Genomic DNA, 15,803 nt, shown 5'->3' with positions numbered 1-15,803 from the left:
CAGTCCCTGTATGCTCCCCACTGCCGCTCTGGCATGGAGACCCCCTCAGCGTGGTTCTGGTGGGGGCTGTGGGCTGTGCTGGGGGTCGGGGGGACAGGGAGATGCTGCCTGCCCTGGCAGGAGTGTGCGGACCCAGCCGGGACCCCTGGCAGAGCCCTGTGCGGGTCAGTGCAAAAGCAACTGTGTGTTCACATGGAGGCAAAACCTCCTGGAAAAGGCACCATTGGGCAGAGCCTGGCAAGGTCCTGAGGGCACCGGGGGGGGGGGGTTGGGAGTGGCAGGGCTGGAGGAGCAGGTGGGCAGCAAAGGGGCCCCCACAAAGGCTGCACCCACTCGGGGAGCTGGGGGCACAGGATTCCCGACGTGCCATGTCCCCAGGGTGGAGGGGACATGGGGCAGGGTGGGATGTGGCATGCAGAGCAGCACCCAGCACACGAGGTCCCCAGGGCGCAGGGTCCCCGGGAGGGGGTAGCACAGCACACCGGTCCCTGGGACCGAGGTGAGCCCGGAGCGCAGGACCGCTCGGGGTGCAGGTTCCCAGGAGGGAGCTAAGCTGGGCTGCAGGTTCCCGGGGTTCGGGATCCCCGGGGCGGGAGGTGGCTTGGGGTGCGGGGCCGGAGCCCAGCCCGGGGTGCGGGTCTCCAGGCTGCAGGATCCCGGGGGCGAGCCGTGTGCGGGCCGTATGCGGGGGCAGCCCGGGGCGGGGCGGTGCTGCCCGCACCCCAGGGGGCCCGGCCGGGTGCTGCCGGCGGGGTGCCCCGGGGGCGCCCCGGGGGCGCGGCGGGGGCGGGGGCCGGGCTGGGGGGGCGGAGGGGGGGGGGGGGGCCGCCGTTCGCGGCGCTAGGACCGGGCGCGGCGGCGGGCGGAGCCTCCCCGCCGCTCGCCCCTCCGCCCGGCCGCTGCGGCAGTGTCTCGGAGGCGGGCAGGCGGCCGGTCCCTCCGGTCCCCCCGGCAGCATCCCGGCCCCGCCATGGCTGGCGTCGGCTTCGCGGCGCACCGCCTGGAGCTGCTCGCCTCCTACCAGGACGTGATCGGCGAGGACAGCCCCACCGACTGGTGAGCGCGCCCGCCGCCGCCGCCGCCGCCCCTTTGTCCCCGCCGCCGCCGCCGCCGCCGCCGCCGCCGCCGCCCTTTGTGCACGGAGCCGCCCGGTAACACCGGCCGCGCCCCGCGCTGCGCCTCCCGCCGCCCCGGGCCCGCGGTGCCGGGAGCCCCGGCACACAAAGGCGGGCGGGGCGGCAGGGGGGTGCGTGTGTGTGCCCGGGCCACCGTCCCCGGTGCCCGCACCTGCCCGCCGCCGCCGCACCGGGCCGGGGCGCGGTCCCCGCTTTGTCTGCGCCGGGCCGGCACGTGCGAGCGCCGGGACCCGCCGCCCCCGGGAGCCCCCGGCACGGCCCGACCCCCCTGCTGGGCAGCGAGCGCGGGGAGCGGGGGGTTCGCGCACGGCGGGGAGGGCCTGGGGGGTCCCCCCAGTGCTGGGCCCGGCCCCGGGTCCCTCGCCATTGTCTGGAGCCGGAGCCGCGGGCAGGGGCGCCCCGGTGTGTGTGTGTGTGGTGGGGGGAGGCGAATGGGGGCACCCCCAGCCCGCCCCGCTCCCGGCCGGCCCTTCTGCCCCGCGGAGCGAGGCCTGCGGCCGCGGGGGCACCGGGCATCCCCCCTTCACCCCGGCCCCGCTGTCCGCAGCCCCCCGGGCTTATGGGGTGCCCCATCCCCGGGGGGCCGCGGTGTGTTGGTCTGGGCCCGCCCCGCCGGGCTGGGGGTGCCGCGGGCTCGGGGCGGGGGGTGGCCTCCCCCGGCGGGACCCCCCGGGCTGCCCGTCCCTGCCTGCGCCCCCAGTGCGGGGCAGCCGGGGCTGCGGCCGCCGGGGCCCGGCCCGGTCCAGGCCCCGCTGCAGCCGGCGCAGCATCCCGCAGGGAGCATCTCCCCAGTGCCCACCCGCATCTCCCAGCCCCGCCTGGATGCTGGGGGGCTGGCTGGGGCCGTCTGCTCCGGGACCCCCTCCTTGCCCCCCTGGGTGCCTGCGCCACGCGTGTGGGGGGTGCTGCTGGCACCCTGGGGTGCAGGTCGCTGGGCCAGAGCTGGGGTGCTGGGCAGCGTTTGGTGCTGGGTACATGCTTGTGCATGCTGCTCTCTGGCAGGGGTGCCTGCTGTGCACCCAGCGCCCAGCCGGGGAGCACCCAGCACCCAGCCGGGGGCTACCCCACTCTAGCTGGGTCCCTGCTCATGGGACAGGGCTGGGAGCCCCCTGGGCTGTGTGGGCCTGGGCAGGTCCCCGTCCCTGCCAGCCCTGGCTCTCACAGGAGCCCCGCGGTCCCGCTGCCAGCCCGAGGGTGCCGTGGGCGAGCGCGGTGCATGTTGCCGGCCAGGAGGCAGCTGTCAGCCCTGGGTACATCTCACTTCCCGGCATCCGCTGCAAAGGAGCCTTCCCTGCCAAAGCTGCTGAGAGCAGCAGAAACGGTTCCCGGGAAGGTGAGTGCTGGGGCTGCTCCCCCCCGGCTACCTCCAGCACTGAGCCCCCAGCCAGGCAGCAAGCCCCCACCATACCCATCCTCGGGGCTGAGGTCACCCCATCATCCCCAGCCCCTCCATCTCATAGTCATCGGGGATGCCCACCACTTGGTGCCAGTGGAAACAGCATCATCGCTGCAGGGCCCAGGGCCTGGGTGCAGGATGAGGGGTGATGCTGGGGGGGCTCCATTGTGCAGGGTGATGGGGACCAACCCCCAGTGGTGGCCTGGCCTGGGGGAGCCAGGGGCTGTAAGGACACTGCGCCAGAGCCCAGCCCTGGGCTGGTGCCAGGGGATGCCGTGCTCTTGCCCAGCCGGGATCCCTGTGTTTAGTCTGGGATTCCCACCGCCCCGGGCCCCCCCCACTTCAACCCGGTCCTGGAGGGTCGGAGCATCCCCTCCCCCTGCTCGGCCCCGCAGAGGCTGCTGGGGCCCATTACTCGATCAGAAAGGAATTTGGTGCTGCTTTCTGAGCACGCCGACTCCCTGGAGCTCCCAGCCACATTGGAAACACATGTGCCCAGGCTGGGGCGGGTGGGCTGCAATGCTCCCCCTCCCTGGCCATGATGTGGGGGCCAGGCAGCTGTGGGTGACCCGGATGCTGGCACCCACGGGCACTGCTCCGCCTGCTCTGGTGAGCAGTGGGGCCATGTGAGGGCAGCTGGGCCACTGTCCCCTCGGTGGGGTGATGGGGGATCCTCGCTGGAGTCCTCCGGCTGTGGGCAGCCCTCCTCCCTGGCTGCACAGGGCACCTCCACCCACGGGTGACACACATGCCCAGAGCCCAGGGGAGTGGGAAGGGGCTGTATTTGTTGGGTAGAAGGATTAAAGCCCATGGAAGCAGGTAAAGCGATGCATGACGCTGCCTGCACCCGCTGTGGCACTGCTGGTCCCTGCTGTCAGGGCTCGTGGTAATGCTGTTGGGGTCCCTGGGGGCACCCCTGGGAATGCTGCTGGCCTCTGGACTGGAAACCTCTGGATCCTCCATCCTGTCTTGGGGTCAGGTCATGTTGGGCCGAGCTTGGGGCAGGGCTCTGTTTCTGTGGCAACCCCCAGCTGCCCTGCATCCTGCATCCAGATACAGCCTGCATGGTGGGGTCCTGGAGGGAGGGCAGGCAGTGGGTGCCCCCAGCACCCACAGGGCTCCTGAGGCAGTGATGCTGTGTCTCTGCCCTATGCAGCCAGCTGTGTCCCACGCTATGATCCCCCAGCCCCTGCTTGTGGTCCTGGGCTCCCCCAAACTGCTGCTGTCCTCCCCCCATTCCTGGGGGATCACAGCAGGTTTCCTGGGCCGGGGCTGCGGTTGCAGGCGGGGGCTGCGGTTGCTGCCCTTCCTGGCGCAGGCATCGCAGACAGCGCTTTGCAGCTGCTTTGCCGGCTTCAGGCCGGGAGCTGGTGACGGCTGGGGCAGCCGATTAGCGGGATCGGGATGTGCGGATTAAAGTCAATCTTGTTGGTGCAATTATCTGCGGCTCGCTGCCAGGGGCTCAGGGGGTGGGGGGTGCCAGGGGTTGGAGGGAGGCCCCCTCTGTGTTAGGCACCCGCCTGCCTCCCCCTTGTTTTTCAGCTCTGGGGGTCCAGCTGTGGCCTTGGTTTGGGGGTGGCTCTGCTTGTAGGGACCCCCCCCCCGATTCCTGTCCCCCAGGCTCTGGCTGGAAGCTGTGGGCTCGGGCGAGAATGGCTCTGCCTGGCACCGCGGGGATTTTGGCTCTCCAGCAAGCACCGCACGGGCGCCGCCAACCGAATGCCGATCGGCAGAGCTGCGTGCCCGCCCCAGTGCAGGGACTGGGGGGGGGGAGTCCAGCACGGGCGGCCCCGGCTTTCCGGGTGCAGCGCGTGACGGTGGCAGGCAGGTTTGGGTGCCTGCCAGGCCCCGGCAGGTCCCTGCTGCCTGCCTGCCTCCCCCGCTCCCCTCCACTAATCACCTCGTCATCAGGGCGAGCTGCATCCCAGCTGGGATGGGGGGGGTGTTGCCATGGCGATGGAGGATGCTGGTTGCCTAGCAACATCCATCCCCTCGCCCACCTGCCCTGGACTGATTTGGTATGCGTCCTTCCCCCCCTCAGCTGGCTGCACACCCCTGAGTAGGTGCGGGCTGGTGGGGGTCCCCACGGAGCCCCGAGGGGGCTGGCTGGGGCGCGGTGGGAGCGAGAGGGGGTTTCCCATCCGCTGGGAACGGTTTCCAAGGAACAGTCTCCATGACGGCCCCATCACACCCCGGCGGCACATTGATTTGCTGCTGCTGGTGCTCTGGCATCCTCCCCCGGCCTGGTGCCTGCCGGGCCGGCGGCTCACGCAGCTTGGCACGTGAGCGGCCCCGAGTCCCCTGCCGGTGCCTGGGGCTGTCCCCAAAGCTGGTCAGTAACTGCCAGGGTTGGGGGAGATAGGGACAGTGTACAAGAAGCTGTGGTAGCGTGGCTTGTGGCATGGCACAGCAGCCAGCTGGTCCCTGTGCCCAGGTGACCTTTCTGTCCCAGACCTTGGGACCCTGCCCCACGGCTGCCAGCCAGCAGGGTGGGCGAATAGGTCCTGTCCAAAGTCCCACATGCCCTGACTGGCAGTCCGGCCCTTCGTGATGGTGATGGACAAGGGTCTGAGAGTGGCTGTGTGGCAGCTTGGGGACACCTGGCCAGTCCCCCAGGAGCTGCCCTGACAATGTTAGCAGGATGGGGGGGGCCTGTCCCATGCTCCCCCTGGCTATTGCTCACCCACGCTGTCTCCCCAGGGCCCTCTACACATATGAGGATGGCTCTGATGACCTGAAGCTGGCAGCATCAGGAGGTAAGTCCTCTGTCCCCACAGCTGGCTCAGCTCTGCCAGCGTTATCCCTGGCACCCATCCTGGTGCTGGGTGGATGTCGGCTGACGGTGCCGTGCCAGGTGGAGGTTTGCTGGAGCTCTCTGGCCACTTTGAGATCCAGAAGGTGATGTACGGCTTCTGCAGCGTCAAGGACCCCCAGGCAGTGCTCCCCAAATATGTCCTCGTCAACTGGGTGAGTGGGGGGGGCTGTGCCTGGGGGGACTGTACTGTGCCCCCGGTGTTCTCAGGGGCACGGCTGGGTGCGAGGGAGGAGCCTGTGGTGGCTGAGGGCGTGTGGGTCCTGCTGCCCCGTGGTGGTCAGCTGGGTGGGGGTCACCCTGCCACCCCTCTCCAGCTCAACCCCTTCCCGGCTGCCATAGGTAGGTGAGGATGTGCCGGATGCCCGCAAATGCGCCTGTGCCAGCCATGTGGCCAAGATCGCTGAGTTCTTCCAGGTGGGTGATGTCGGGGCAGGTGAGGATGCTGCCAGGGCACTGACCCCAGTCCCTGACGGCTGCTTGCCCCCTCACAGGGTGTGGACGTCATTGTCAACGCCAGCAGTGTGGAGGACATTGACCCGGGGGCCATCGGGCAGCGGCTCTCCAACGGGCTGGCCCGTGTCTCCAGCCCCGTGCTGCACCGCCTGCGGCTGCGGGAGGACGAGAACGCTGAGCCCGTGGTAATGTCCCCGTGGTGGTGATGGCGATGATGACGGCGATGGCAGCGGGTGCGGGGCATCCCTCCCGCTCGGGGCTCCTGTCTGCCACAGCCCATCACCCCGTGTGCCACTTACTGTTATTCCCCCTCACTGATCCCAGCCCCTCCGCCCCCCCTGCCTCTCCTCCGTCCCAGGGCACCACTTACCAGAAAACCGATGCCACCGTGGAGATGAAGCGGCTCAACCGGGAGCAGTTCTGGGAACAGGCCAAGGTGGGGTACAGGGGGGGCAGGTGGTAGCCCCTGGGCAGCGGGATGAGCCACTGGTGGGCTGATGGGCAGCCCTGTCCTTCATCCCCCTGACACCAGAAAGAGGAGGAATTGCGTAAGGAGGAGGAGCGGAAAAAGGCCCTGGATGCCCGGCTGCGGTTTGAGCAGGAGCGGATGGAGCAGGAGCGGCTGGAGCAGGAGGAGCGGGAGCGGCGTTACCGGGAGCGTGAGGAGCAGATCGAGGAGCACAGGCACGGCAGGGGCCAGGGAGGATGTGCATGGAGGGGATGGCTGTGCGCGTGCTGTGAGCGTCTGGGTGGGCACATGGGTGTTCATTCATGGGGTGGGGTTGGGGCAGGGACTGGCAGGAGCCGGTGCCCAGCTTCTCTCCCGTACCCCATTTTAGGCGGAAGCAACAGAGCATGGAGGCGGAGGAGGCCCGGCAGCGCCTGAAGGAGCAGTCCATCTTTGTAAGTGCCGTGGCAGGCGTGAGTGGCAGGCATGGGGCCAGCATCAGAGCCTGGTATTGCCCCCGGGGGAGGGCTTTTCCCAGCCAGGTCCCCAGGGCATCCCAGAGCTGCGGGGTCACACTGTGTCTCTTCCCAGGTGGACCAACAAGACGAGGACGACAGGCAGCAGCTCAGGAAATCTGAGTCAGAGGTGGAGGTTAGTGTGGCGGCAGCCATGCCCAGTGCCAGTCCTCGCTGTCCAGCCAGCGGTGCCCATGGCTGGAAGGGGACCCAGCCGGAGGGTGCATGGGGGGTGGTCCTGCAGCCCCATGCCACTGGGGCGGTGCGTCTTAACCTCCTCTGTCCCCACAGGAGGCTGCTGCCATCATTGCTCAGCGGCCTGACAACCCCCGGGACTTCTTCAAGCAGCAGGAGCGGGTGGCATCGGGCAGCAGTGACGCCATCTCACCGGGCAGCCACAGGACAGGTGAGGGGCTGGGGTGGCTGCGGGCACCAGGATGGGGGGGCACAGAGATGCCAGGGGAGGCTGTGGGCTGCGGAGCAGGTGAGTGTGGTACCACTGGGGCTCCCTGCAGCTCAGTGGGTCATGGCAGGATCTGGGAGGACCAGGGACGTAAAGTCAGGAGGAGGTGTCCTCTCTGCCATCCCCATCATCATGGCTGTGGGTGCTGGGGGCGCAAGGACAGCAGGGAGTTGTCCTGCTCTGCTGCGCCACCATCACTGTCGCTGCCATCGTACCTCACGTGGCCCCTGTGGCTGGGGCAGCTTGGCGGGGCTGGATGCCAGGGTGACTTCAGCAGGATTGCTCCTTGCTGGGTGTTGTCCCCTCACCTGTCATGGCACCACACTGGCAGACAGGTTGGCAGTGTGGTTGGTGCGGCACGGTTGTGTAGCTGGAGGTCCGGGGGGGCTTGGCAAGGAAACTCATCCCACGGGGGCAGCTAAAAGGGGCAGGAGTGTGTGGGGCAGGCGTGGGGTACCTGGCGTGCTCCTGGCTGGCAGGGGATGCCCCGTGGGCAGCCCCACAGTCTGGAGTCCAGCCCTGGGACTCTTTTTGGCTCTAGGGCAGGGGCTGGCTGTCCTGGTGGGTGCCTCTGGCCATGGGGCTGTGTGGGGGTCGTCCTGGGGTGCTGTGCTGTAGGGGCTGTGCAGGGGGGAGCCTGTGATGTCTGTTCTTGCTGTGGGACCATGCCATGGGCTGTGCCGTGGGGCTGTGCTGTGGGGCTGTGCCATGGGTCGTGCTGTGGGCTGTGTGTTGTGGCCGTGCCGTGGGGTTGTGCCGTGGGTTCGTGCTGTGGGGGCCGTGCTGTGCCTGAGCAGATAACTGGTCCCATGGCTATGTCCTGGCCTCTCTCCCCACCTGGCCATGCAGCACTGCCTCCCATCCTTCTGTCCTGCTGTCTTTCCATCCTCTTCTCCTGCCATCCACCCACCCCAATGTCAGTGCTGCTTCCCTCCCTGCTATCCTCCCATCCTGGTGCCCTGGTGCCCCGGCCCCACCGTGGCTGCGCTGAGCAGGGACTGACCCATCTCTTTGCTCTCTCTCTCTCTCTCTCTCTCTCTCTCTCTCTTCCGTCCGTCTGTCTGTCTTTCTCTTGGCAGGTCGTCTGCACTGTCCTTTCATAAAGACAGCTGACAGTGGGCCACCTTCTTCCTCCTCCTCCTCCTCCTCCCCCCCACGGACCCCCTTCCCCTATATCACCTGCCACCGCACCCCAAATCTCTCCTCTTTCTTCCCATGTAGGTAGCTGGGAGCCCCTGGGTGCACAGCTCCGGGGGGCTGAGCCACGGGCAGCTGCCCCACAGCCCACCCCAGCCCCACGGCACAGCGGACCGACAACAGAGGCAGCGCCCCTCCACGGGCACCCCGAGGGGGACGGGTACCCCAGCAGGGGCTGCACCCACACCCATGGGCACCCTGCATGCCTCAGCTGGGGCTGGCCCCACAGTGGGTGCTGTGCCCCTGGGGCGGGGGGATGCGGCAGCCTGTGCCCATGGGGCAGGTTGTGCCTGCGGTACAAGGATGGAGTGCTGGCCAGGCTGCGCCTATGGGACAGTTGGGGATGGCGCAGAGCTGTGCCCGGGGAGGTGATGCTCTGCCATGGGATGGAGCAGGCTGTGCCCATGGGATAGAGGGGGCACCGGGCAGGCTCTGCTCGCAGGGCAGAGGCAGATGGGGCAGGCTGTGCCCATGGGGCAGGAGGAACCGGGGCAGGCTGTGCCCTTGACCATGAAGGACTGTGCCCATGGGGCAGCGTGAGATGGAAAAGGTTGTGCCCAGGATTGTGTGGGGCTGTGCCCATGGGGCAGAAGGGGCCAGATGGTGCCTGGGGCCATGTGGGGCTGTGCCTCTCCCTGGTTAGGGGTAGCAGAGCACAGCTGTGCCTGCAGAAGCAAGGCTGTGCCAGGGCCCAGCTGGGCAATGTGTGGCCAGGGCCAGCATGCACCATGGCAGGTATGGGGCTGCCTGTCCCCAGACTTGGCAGATGCTGCAGCTGCAGTGGGGGTGCCTGGAGCGGGGCACGGTGGTTGCTGCACCCATGGGTGCCTCTACCCTGCCGTTGCAGGAGGGGGCGACGCAGTAGCAGGTACATGGTGACTTGCATTTGACAGCTCATGGCCAGGTTGGCGTGGGGCAGGAGCAGGGGCAGCGCTGGGGTACTGGTCTCCCCCATTGTGGGCAGCCCCCCCACATCACCCCGTCTCCCTTGTCCACAGGCAGCCAGTCGGACGCCTACCGCAAGTCCTCGGCAGTGGGCTGCAGCCCCTGCGAGTCCAGCCCGGCTGCCACGCCGCTGGGCGAGCCAGGCACCCGTGCGTCGGGTGACGAGACGCCAGCAACGCCCAAAGGTGGGCGCAGGGCTGGTGCTGCCTGCCCCTGCATGCAGCTGCCTGGGCATACCCCCGTGGTTCCCCACAGCATGCCCCCTGCTGCAGCCCCCTTGACTCCTCTGCATCCCCCACTGCAGCCCCGGTGCTGCAACCCTGCCATCCTCCCTTGCATCGCTCAGTGCATCCATGCTGTCCCGTCTGCATCTCTCGGTATATCCCCCGCCGTCTCTGCTGTGTCCCCTAGCACATCCCCGCCGTACCCACTGCTCCGTGCCGGTGCATCCCCGCCGTCTGCCGCATTCCCCCAGTGCAGCTCCACTGTCATTGCTGCATCCCTGCCGTTGCCAGTGCATTTTCTAACAGTGCATTCCTGCTGTCTCTGCTGCACCCTCCACCATGCATCCCCCAGCCATCTCCAGCACATTGCCCCAGCCGGTGCACCTCCACCATCACCAGTGCGTTCCCCCGGCTCTGTATGCGCCTGCCATCTCTGCAGCATCACCCCAATGCAGCCCTGCTGTCTCTGCTGCATCCCCTGATGCAACTCTGCCTTATTTGCGCCATCCCCCAGTATGTCCTTGCCAGCGTTGCTGCTTCCCCCCACGCAGCCCCACTGTCCTGCTGCATCCCCAGTGCAGCGCAGCCAGCTCTGTTGCCATCCCCATGTGTCCTCACTGTGTCCCTACTGGGCCCTTTGCATCCTCTGGTGCATCCCAGCTTGCGCTTCTGCATCTTCCCAGTGCACCTCTCCCCATCCCCTCCACATCCCTGTGCCTGCCAGCTACTCTTCCCCCACCCCAGCAGGGCCCAGACACCCACGAGGGGATCACCTTGCCCCACATCCTCTCCCACCACGTCCCCGTGGTGCCCAGTCCCCTGGTGCGTGCCAGGACCGTGCCATCGGTCCCCTTCCTGCCCAGCCACTCCCACCCATCCCTGCAGCATCTCCCTGCTGTGCCCAGCTGCGCCCAGCTGCAGCCCTCACCTTGGGTGTCCCCCAGCTCTGGACGATGGGGGGGGCTGTCCCCACTGACTGCTGTCATCCCCCCCCTTGCAGATTCCCCCAGCCCCAGCACCCAGGAGGCCAGGCCAGCCACCCCCGAGCAGCACTGGCCCTTCCTGGGGCCTGAGGACAAGGCCACCGAGCCCCCTGGGGACGAGCCCAGCCCCCGGCCAGTGTGGACAGCGGGGGATGAAGCCCTGGGGGACCTGGTGACCCTGGAGCCCACCGAGCCCTCCCTGCCACCCGTGGCTGCTGAGCCCCAGCCCGGGGGGACCCCCAACCCCGAGAGCCTCATCGACCTGTGGCAGAGCGACGAGGCGAGTCCCCCGGCTGCCTGGCCCCTGCCTGCTGCCCCTGTCCCCGAGGGTCCCCCAGCCACGCTGCCTGACGAGGGGGCCCTGCTGAGCCTGGACGAGCTGCCCGAGCCCCCCGCCACCTTCTGCGATGCAGAGCAGGAAGAGGAACCGGTCGGCGAGGGGGACTCCCAGCCCCAGGGGCTCGACTGCCAGCGAGCCCCCCAGGAGGACACCCCCGGCCGAGAGACACCCCCCATCACCAATGGGGAGATGGCCCCCAAGGACGGGACGCCGGGTCGTGGGGAGCAGGTGAGCATTGCTGGGGTGGGTGGGGGGGGGGGGGAGGGTGATGGGGTGGCTGGGGAGGGGTCCTGACTGCCTGCTTTGCCCCCCCTGCTGCTTGCCCCAGGCCAGTGAGGGCTACTTCAGCCAGTCCCAGGAGGAGGAGGTGCCCCCCCCAGAGGAGCTGTCAGCCAAAGCCCCCCAGCCCATCTTCTACAACAAGCCCCCAGGTGAGTGGGGACAGTGACGGGGGGGGGGGGGCCTTATGGTGTGACTCTCTGTGGGGCACCCGCACCCCCCTGACATGAATACCCCCACCCCACAGAGATCGACATCACGTGCTGGGATGCTGACCCCCTGCCCGATGAGGAGGAGAGCTTTGGGGGGGCCCTGTAAGCCCGGGCCCTGCTGCCGGCACAGGCAGCCCGCCCCGGCCGGCGCGGGGCATGAGGGGGCTGCAGCTGGGGGCCGGGCCCCCCCCTCACCCCGCCGGGGCCCCGCAGGATGAGGCCTCTGGGTGGGGGCCACCTTGCTGTGCCCCTGCCCCGGGGCACCTTTTACAGCCCCGCCCCCCCCCCCCCCATCTCCTCTCTTTTTTAAGTTGTCGGTAGGAGCTGTGTCAGTCCCCCAGCCCCCCCCTTAGCAGTCCCTCCCTGCTGCCCCAGCGCCCCTTCGGGGGGGGGGGGGACGACACATGCTCGCATCCCCTGCCTGGCTGTGGGACAGGGTCCTCATTCTTTTCGTGCCCCCCCCCCCCCCCCCCCTCCAGGAGCCCCCCAGTACTTTGCACGATTTCAAAAAAAAGAAAAAGGATAATAATAATAATAATAATAATAAATGAATATGGCAATAAAGTGACCCAACCGAGGCAAGGCTGCGGCCGGCGGCGCCCCCCCTCCCCCCCCAATCCCGGCAGGGAGCTGGTGTGGGGTTTTTACTCTCCCCCAACTCCTTCCTCGCCGGGAGTCCCGTCCCATCCCCCCCGCTTGGCCCCCGCTTGGCCCCTCTTCCCCCCCTCTACGGTAACTGTTTTTGGAAAGCACAAGTTCTGTACCGGAGGTGTGCTCATGTCTGTTAATAAATAAAGCGACTCCCACAGGGGCTGTAGCCTGCTGCGGGGGGGTTGGGGGCAGGGAGGTCTGGGGCAGGGGGCTGCTGGGCGGAGGGTTTCATGATGCCAGCCTGCCGGGAGGCAAACCCGAGCCACAAACTTTTATTCTTAAACTGTAACAAACAAAAAATTTAAGAAACAGAGCAAAGTCCAGGTCCCCAGCGCCCCCAGCCATGGGGGGGCCAGCGGGGGCCAGATGGGGAACCAGCCCCTTCCACGCCGGCGGTGATGGCCCGCGCCGGGGCGGGTGTCCCCAGGGTGACACGGGCAACCGAACCCACCCCCCCATCCCCACCGGAGGGGCACCCGTGGCAAGGCCCGGGGGTCCCCCGGGGCCGCTGTTAGACAGCGGTAGTCCTGCCAAAGAGGGGCATGGAGACCGGGAGGTGCCAGGGTCCCGGCTCGTAGGTGTCCCTGCTGCTGAGCTCCGAGTCCGTCCAGCTGGGAAACATGCGGGGGGAGCACTCTGCCTGCAGGTAGAGGTCCGGGCAGGCAGGGCCGGGGCTGGCTGAGCGGGGCAGGTGCAGTGCCGAACCGTAGCCGGCATCCAGGAAAAGGGGTTTGTAGCTGGGGGGCTGCTCCTGCTTCTCCAGCCGCTCGTGGCTCAGGAAGGGGGCGTTGATTTTGCGGTAGAGCCCCCGCGTGTCCATCAGCACCTCGCTGTACGGCGGGGGGGGGCTCTGCCATCAGCAGCGCCTCCTCGTAACACGGCGGCTTCGACAAGTCTGACTCTGCAAGGCAAAGCCCCCCCCCCGGACCCCCGCTGCCGTCAGCGCTGCGCCCTGGCTCTCGTGCTGTGTCCCCCCAAAAAAAGGGGGAGGCGCGTGCTCCGAGGATGCCGGGAGCCCCTCCCTGCTCCTTACCGTGCCGGCAGCTCCAGGGCCGTGGGGGTGGGACATGGTGGGGGTGATGATGGTGGGGATCGAGGCGGAGGCGGTGGGGAATGGCGATGCCAGGGGGGCTGCCCCCGTAACCCTCGTAGTGCAGCGGCTCCAGCTCCAGCGCACGCAGGCTCTGCTCCCGCAGCCGCTCCTCCTGCTGCCGCTTCACCCGCCGCCGCAGGTAGCTGCAGAAGCAGCACAGCAGCACGATGAGCCCCCAGATGAGCCAGAAGCCCGCGAAGCAGGTGAGGAAAGTGTAGGTGCCCTGGGACATCACCATCTTGGCTGCCGGCCCTGGGGAGAGGCCCCTGCCTCTCCCTGCCCTCGCGGTGGGGGACGGGATGCTCAGGGCGGCAGCAGGGCCAGGGCAGGACCCGATGCTGTCGGGACCGCTGAGGGCATCTCCCCGGGCTGTGCCCGGTGGTGTCTCCTCTGGCCCGTGGGTGCCCGCCGTCAGGGGTCCGTCCTCGCCATGGAGCCGGGGGGGGCTGGAGCGGGTGGGTCAGGCCTGGGTGCACTGGGCGGGCGGCGGGGCTGGGGGCCGGCAGGGCGGGCGGCGGGGGGCTGGTGGGGTCCCGCTGCCCATCGCTGGGAGGGGGCCGCCGGGGAGGGGGTCCTGCAACGAGACAGACGTGAGCGGTGAGCGTGGCAGGACGCGGCCGCCCGTTCCCATGGTGACTCGCTCCACATGCGCAGCGGCACCGCAGCTGGGGGGGGTAGCCATACTGGCCCCACACGACACCCCCCCCCACCCCCCCACCCTGCTGCAAACCTGCACCCCACCCCAGCACCCCGCCGTGGCACTGCTGTGCACCCCAGGCCAGGAGGCAGATGCTGCAGCCCCACGCCATTGACACCTTTGAGATCACGGGGCATCCGTGGGCATCTCTGCCTGCCGCCCACCCGGCACACCCCAAATCGGCCACAGAGCCCTGGCAGCTTGCCCCCCCTCACTGTCCCACAGCAGGGAGCCCCGGGAGGAGGAGGGACGTGTGGAGCCGCCAGCTGCCTGCGGCATGTTGCGCTCATGGGAGCACGTGCGCCGTGGCTGCCGCTGGCCTCGCAGCCACTGAGGGGGCTCAGGGGACGGTGGCACCCGGACCCGGCAACGCAGGGCAAGGGGATGGCCGTGATGGGAACATCACCCCTGCCAGGTGCCTGCCTTTAGGCAGGGTGACAGCTCGGTCACATCCAGCCAAGCGCCAGGTGGGGATGGTGTGTGCTGGGGGGGCAGCTGTGCGCATCAGCGAGCGAGGAGCAGCACCCATGGGTGCTGGCAGGCAGGCGTGTAAGGACCTGTCAGGATCATTATTATCGCACTGTGGGAGAGCAGGGGCCGGCTGGCGGGGGAGAGGGCAAGCACCGGAGTGGCCGAGGTCTGGGCGACCATCGCTCCCATGTTGCCTCTGCCAGGCAAAGGGGTGCGGGGTCCCTGGCCACCTCGCGGGGCAGGGCCACGCTGCTGGCGAGGGGACCACGGCCGGGCCACCGGGTGCCCGGGGAGCTGGGGGGGCAGCGGGGCCGAGCCCAGTCGGAAGGAAAGCGGGATGGGGGAAGGAAGGGGCCGGGGAGCCCCGGTCACGCTCCGGCGGGCGGACAGCGGGGGCCGCTCCATCACGCAGACAAAAGCGGAGGCAGGGGCAGCGCCGGGCCGTGGGTCCTTGTGGCGGGGGTGTCCCTCCCCAGGGCGCCCCACGCCGCCGCCGCTGTCCGGCCGAGGCCAGCTCGGTGCGGGTGCAGCTCGCCGGCCGCGACTGCAACAGGGTCCCCGCCAGCAGCCTGGGTATCCCCGGGGGGGCCCGTGCGGGGAGGGCCGCGGATCGAGCACCGGGGGTAACGGCCGGGGGGACAACGGGAACCCGGGCAGGGCGGGCTGGCGGCGCCTGGGGACCGGGGGCGTTTGCAGCTGGGGCGGGCGGGGGACGCGGGGCTGCCGGGACCGGGGACGTGCGGGCTGGGGGAGGCGCGGGGCCGGGCTGGGAGACACCCACGCCGGGCGGGGTACGGACCGGCCGCCGGGCCGGGAGCGAGCCGCCGAGCCGGGCCCCGCCGGTGCCCCTGGGCTGCCCCCGGCCGCGGCCTGGGCCCCGCTGTCCGCGTCGCATCCCCGCCCGATGCCTCCGGCGGGGACGTCCCGGCTCCCGGTGCCGAGCGCGGCCAGCCCTCTCCTCCTCCTCCCTCCTCCTCCTCTCCAGGGGCGCGCGCCCGCCGGCGACGGACCGGACACGCGCGCGCCCCGGTCCGCGCCGCGCGCCTCCGCTCCGGCCCCCGGCTGTCGGTGGCGGCGGCCCCGCGCGCCCCCTCCCCGGCCCCGCTGCCCCCGCGCCGCGCAACAGGCGGAGGCGCCGCGCCCTCTCCCTCCGCGGCTCCCGTTACCGGCGGCGGCAGCGCACGTGGCTCAGACGGCGGGCGGCGGCTCCATAGGGCGGCGGCGGCGGCGGCGGGGGGGAGGGGGGCCCGGTGCGCGCCCGGTGCGCGGCGCCGCCGCCTCCCGGCGCTGCCTTTGTCTCCGGTGAGCGCTCCCGCGCCGCCGCCGCGCGCCGCCCCGCCCGGGCTCCCGCCCCGCCGCTCCGCCCCGCCCTCGGCTCGGGGAGGGACCCGGGAGCCGCGGGCCCCCCGCACCCCCACCCCGGGAGCCGCCGCGGAGCGGGGGCTACCGGCGCGGCTCCGCACGGGGCGGGGGGAACCGGCGCTG

At 69.8% G+C, this 15,803-nt stretch overlaps 2 protein-coding genes across 4 annotated transcripts; one reads left to right on the top strand and one right to left on the bottom strand.

Annotated features, from left to right (window-relative positions):
• Positions 1-860: 860 nt before the first annotated feature.
• On the top strand, positions 861-12,223 carry DBN1 (drebrin 1). Of its 3 annotated transcripts, XM_055719364.1 has the most exons (15): positions 861-1,056; positions 5,233-5,288; positions 5,387-5,499; positions 5,687-5,761; positions 5,839-5,985; positions 6,159-6,236; positions 6,333-6,484; positions 6,640-6,703; positions 6,840-6,899; positions 7,055-7,169; positions 8,306-8,443; positions 9,422-9,553; positions 10,593-11,143; positions 11,244-11,346; positions 11,442-12,223. In XM_055719364.1, exons 1-15 carry the CDS (start codon positions 971-973, stop codon positions 11,510-11,512), a joined length of 1,941 nt encoding a protein of 646 aa, XP_055575339.1. In that variant the 5' UTR covers positions 861-970; the 3' UTR covers positions 11,513-12,223. The 3 variants fall into 3 exon arrangements, with proteins under 3 accessions (XP_055575339.1, XP_055575341.1, XP_055575340.1); XM_055719365.1 differs by lacking the exon at positions 8,306-8,443 and having other exon boundaries at positions 863-1,056; positions 11,442-12,222; XM_055719366.1 differs by lacking the exons at positions 8,306-8,443; positions 9,422-9,553.
• A 212-nt stretch (positions 12,224-12,435) lies between these two features.
• Positions 12,436-13,388, bottom strand: PRR7 (proline rich 7, synaptic). The gene is given in 3 exon segments (XM_055719367.1): positions 12,436-12,904; positions 12,906-12,958; positions 13,091-13,388. Coding segments are annotated over 3 exon segments (687 nt in total). The 3' UTR covers positions 12,436-12,568.
• Positions 13,389-15,803: the final 2,415 nt, after the last annotated feature.

This window comes from Falco cherrug, chromosome 8 (genome assembly GCF_023634085.1).
Source record: "Falco cherrug isolate bFalChe1 chromosome 8, bFalChe1.pri, whole genome shotgun sequence".
In the NCBI taxonomy this organism is placed as follows: Eukaryota; Metazoa; Chordata; class Aves; order Falconiformes; family Falconidae; genus Falco; species Falco cherrug.
Note: the sequence above shows the minus strand (reverse complement) of the source record. Positions and strands in the feature narration are given on the sequence as shown.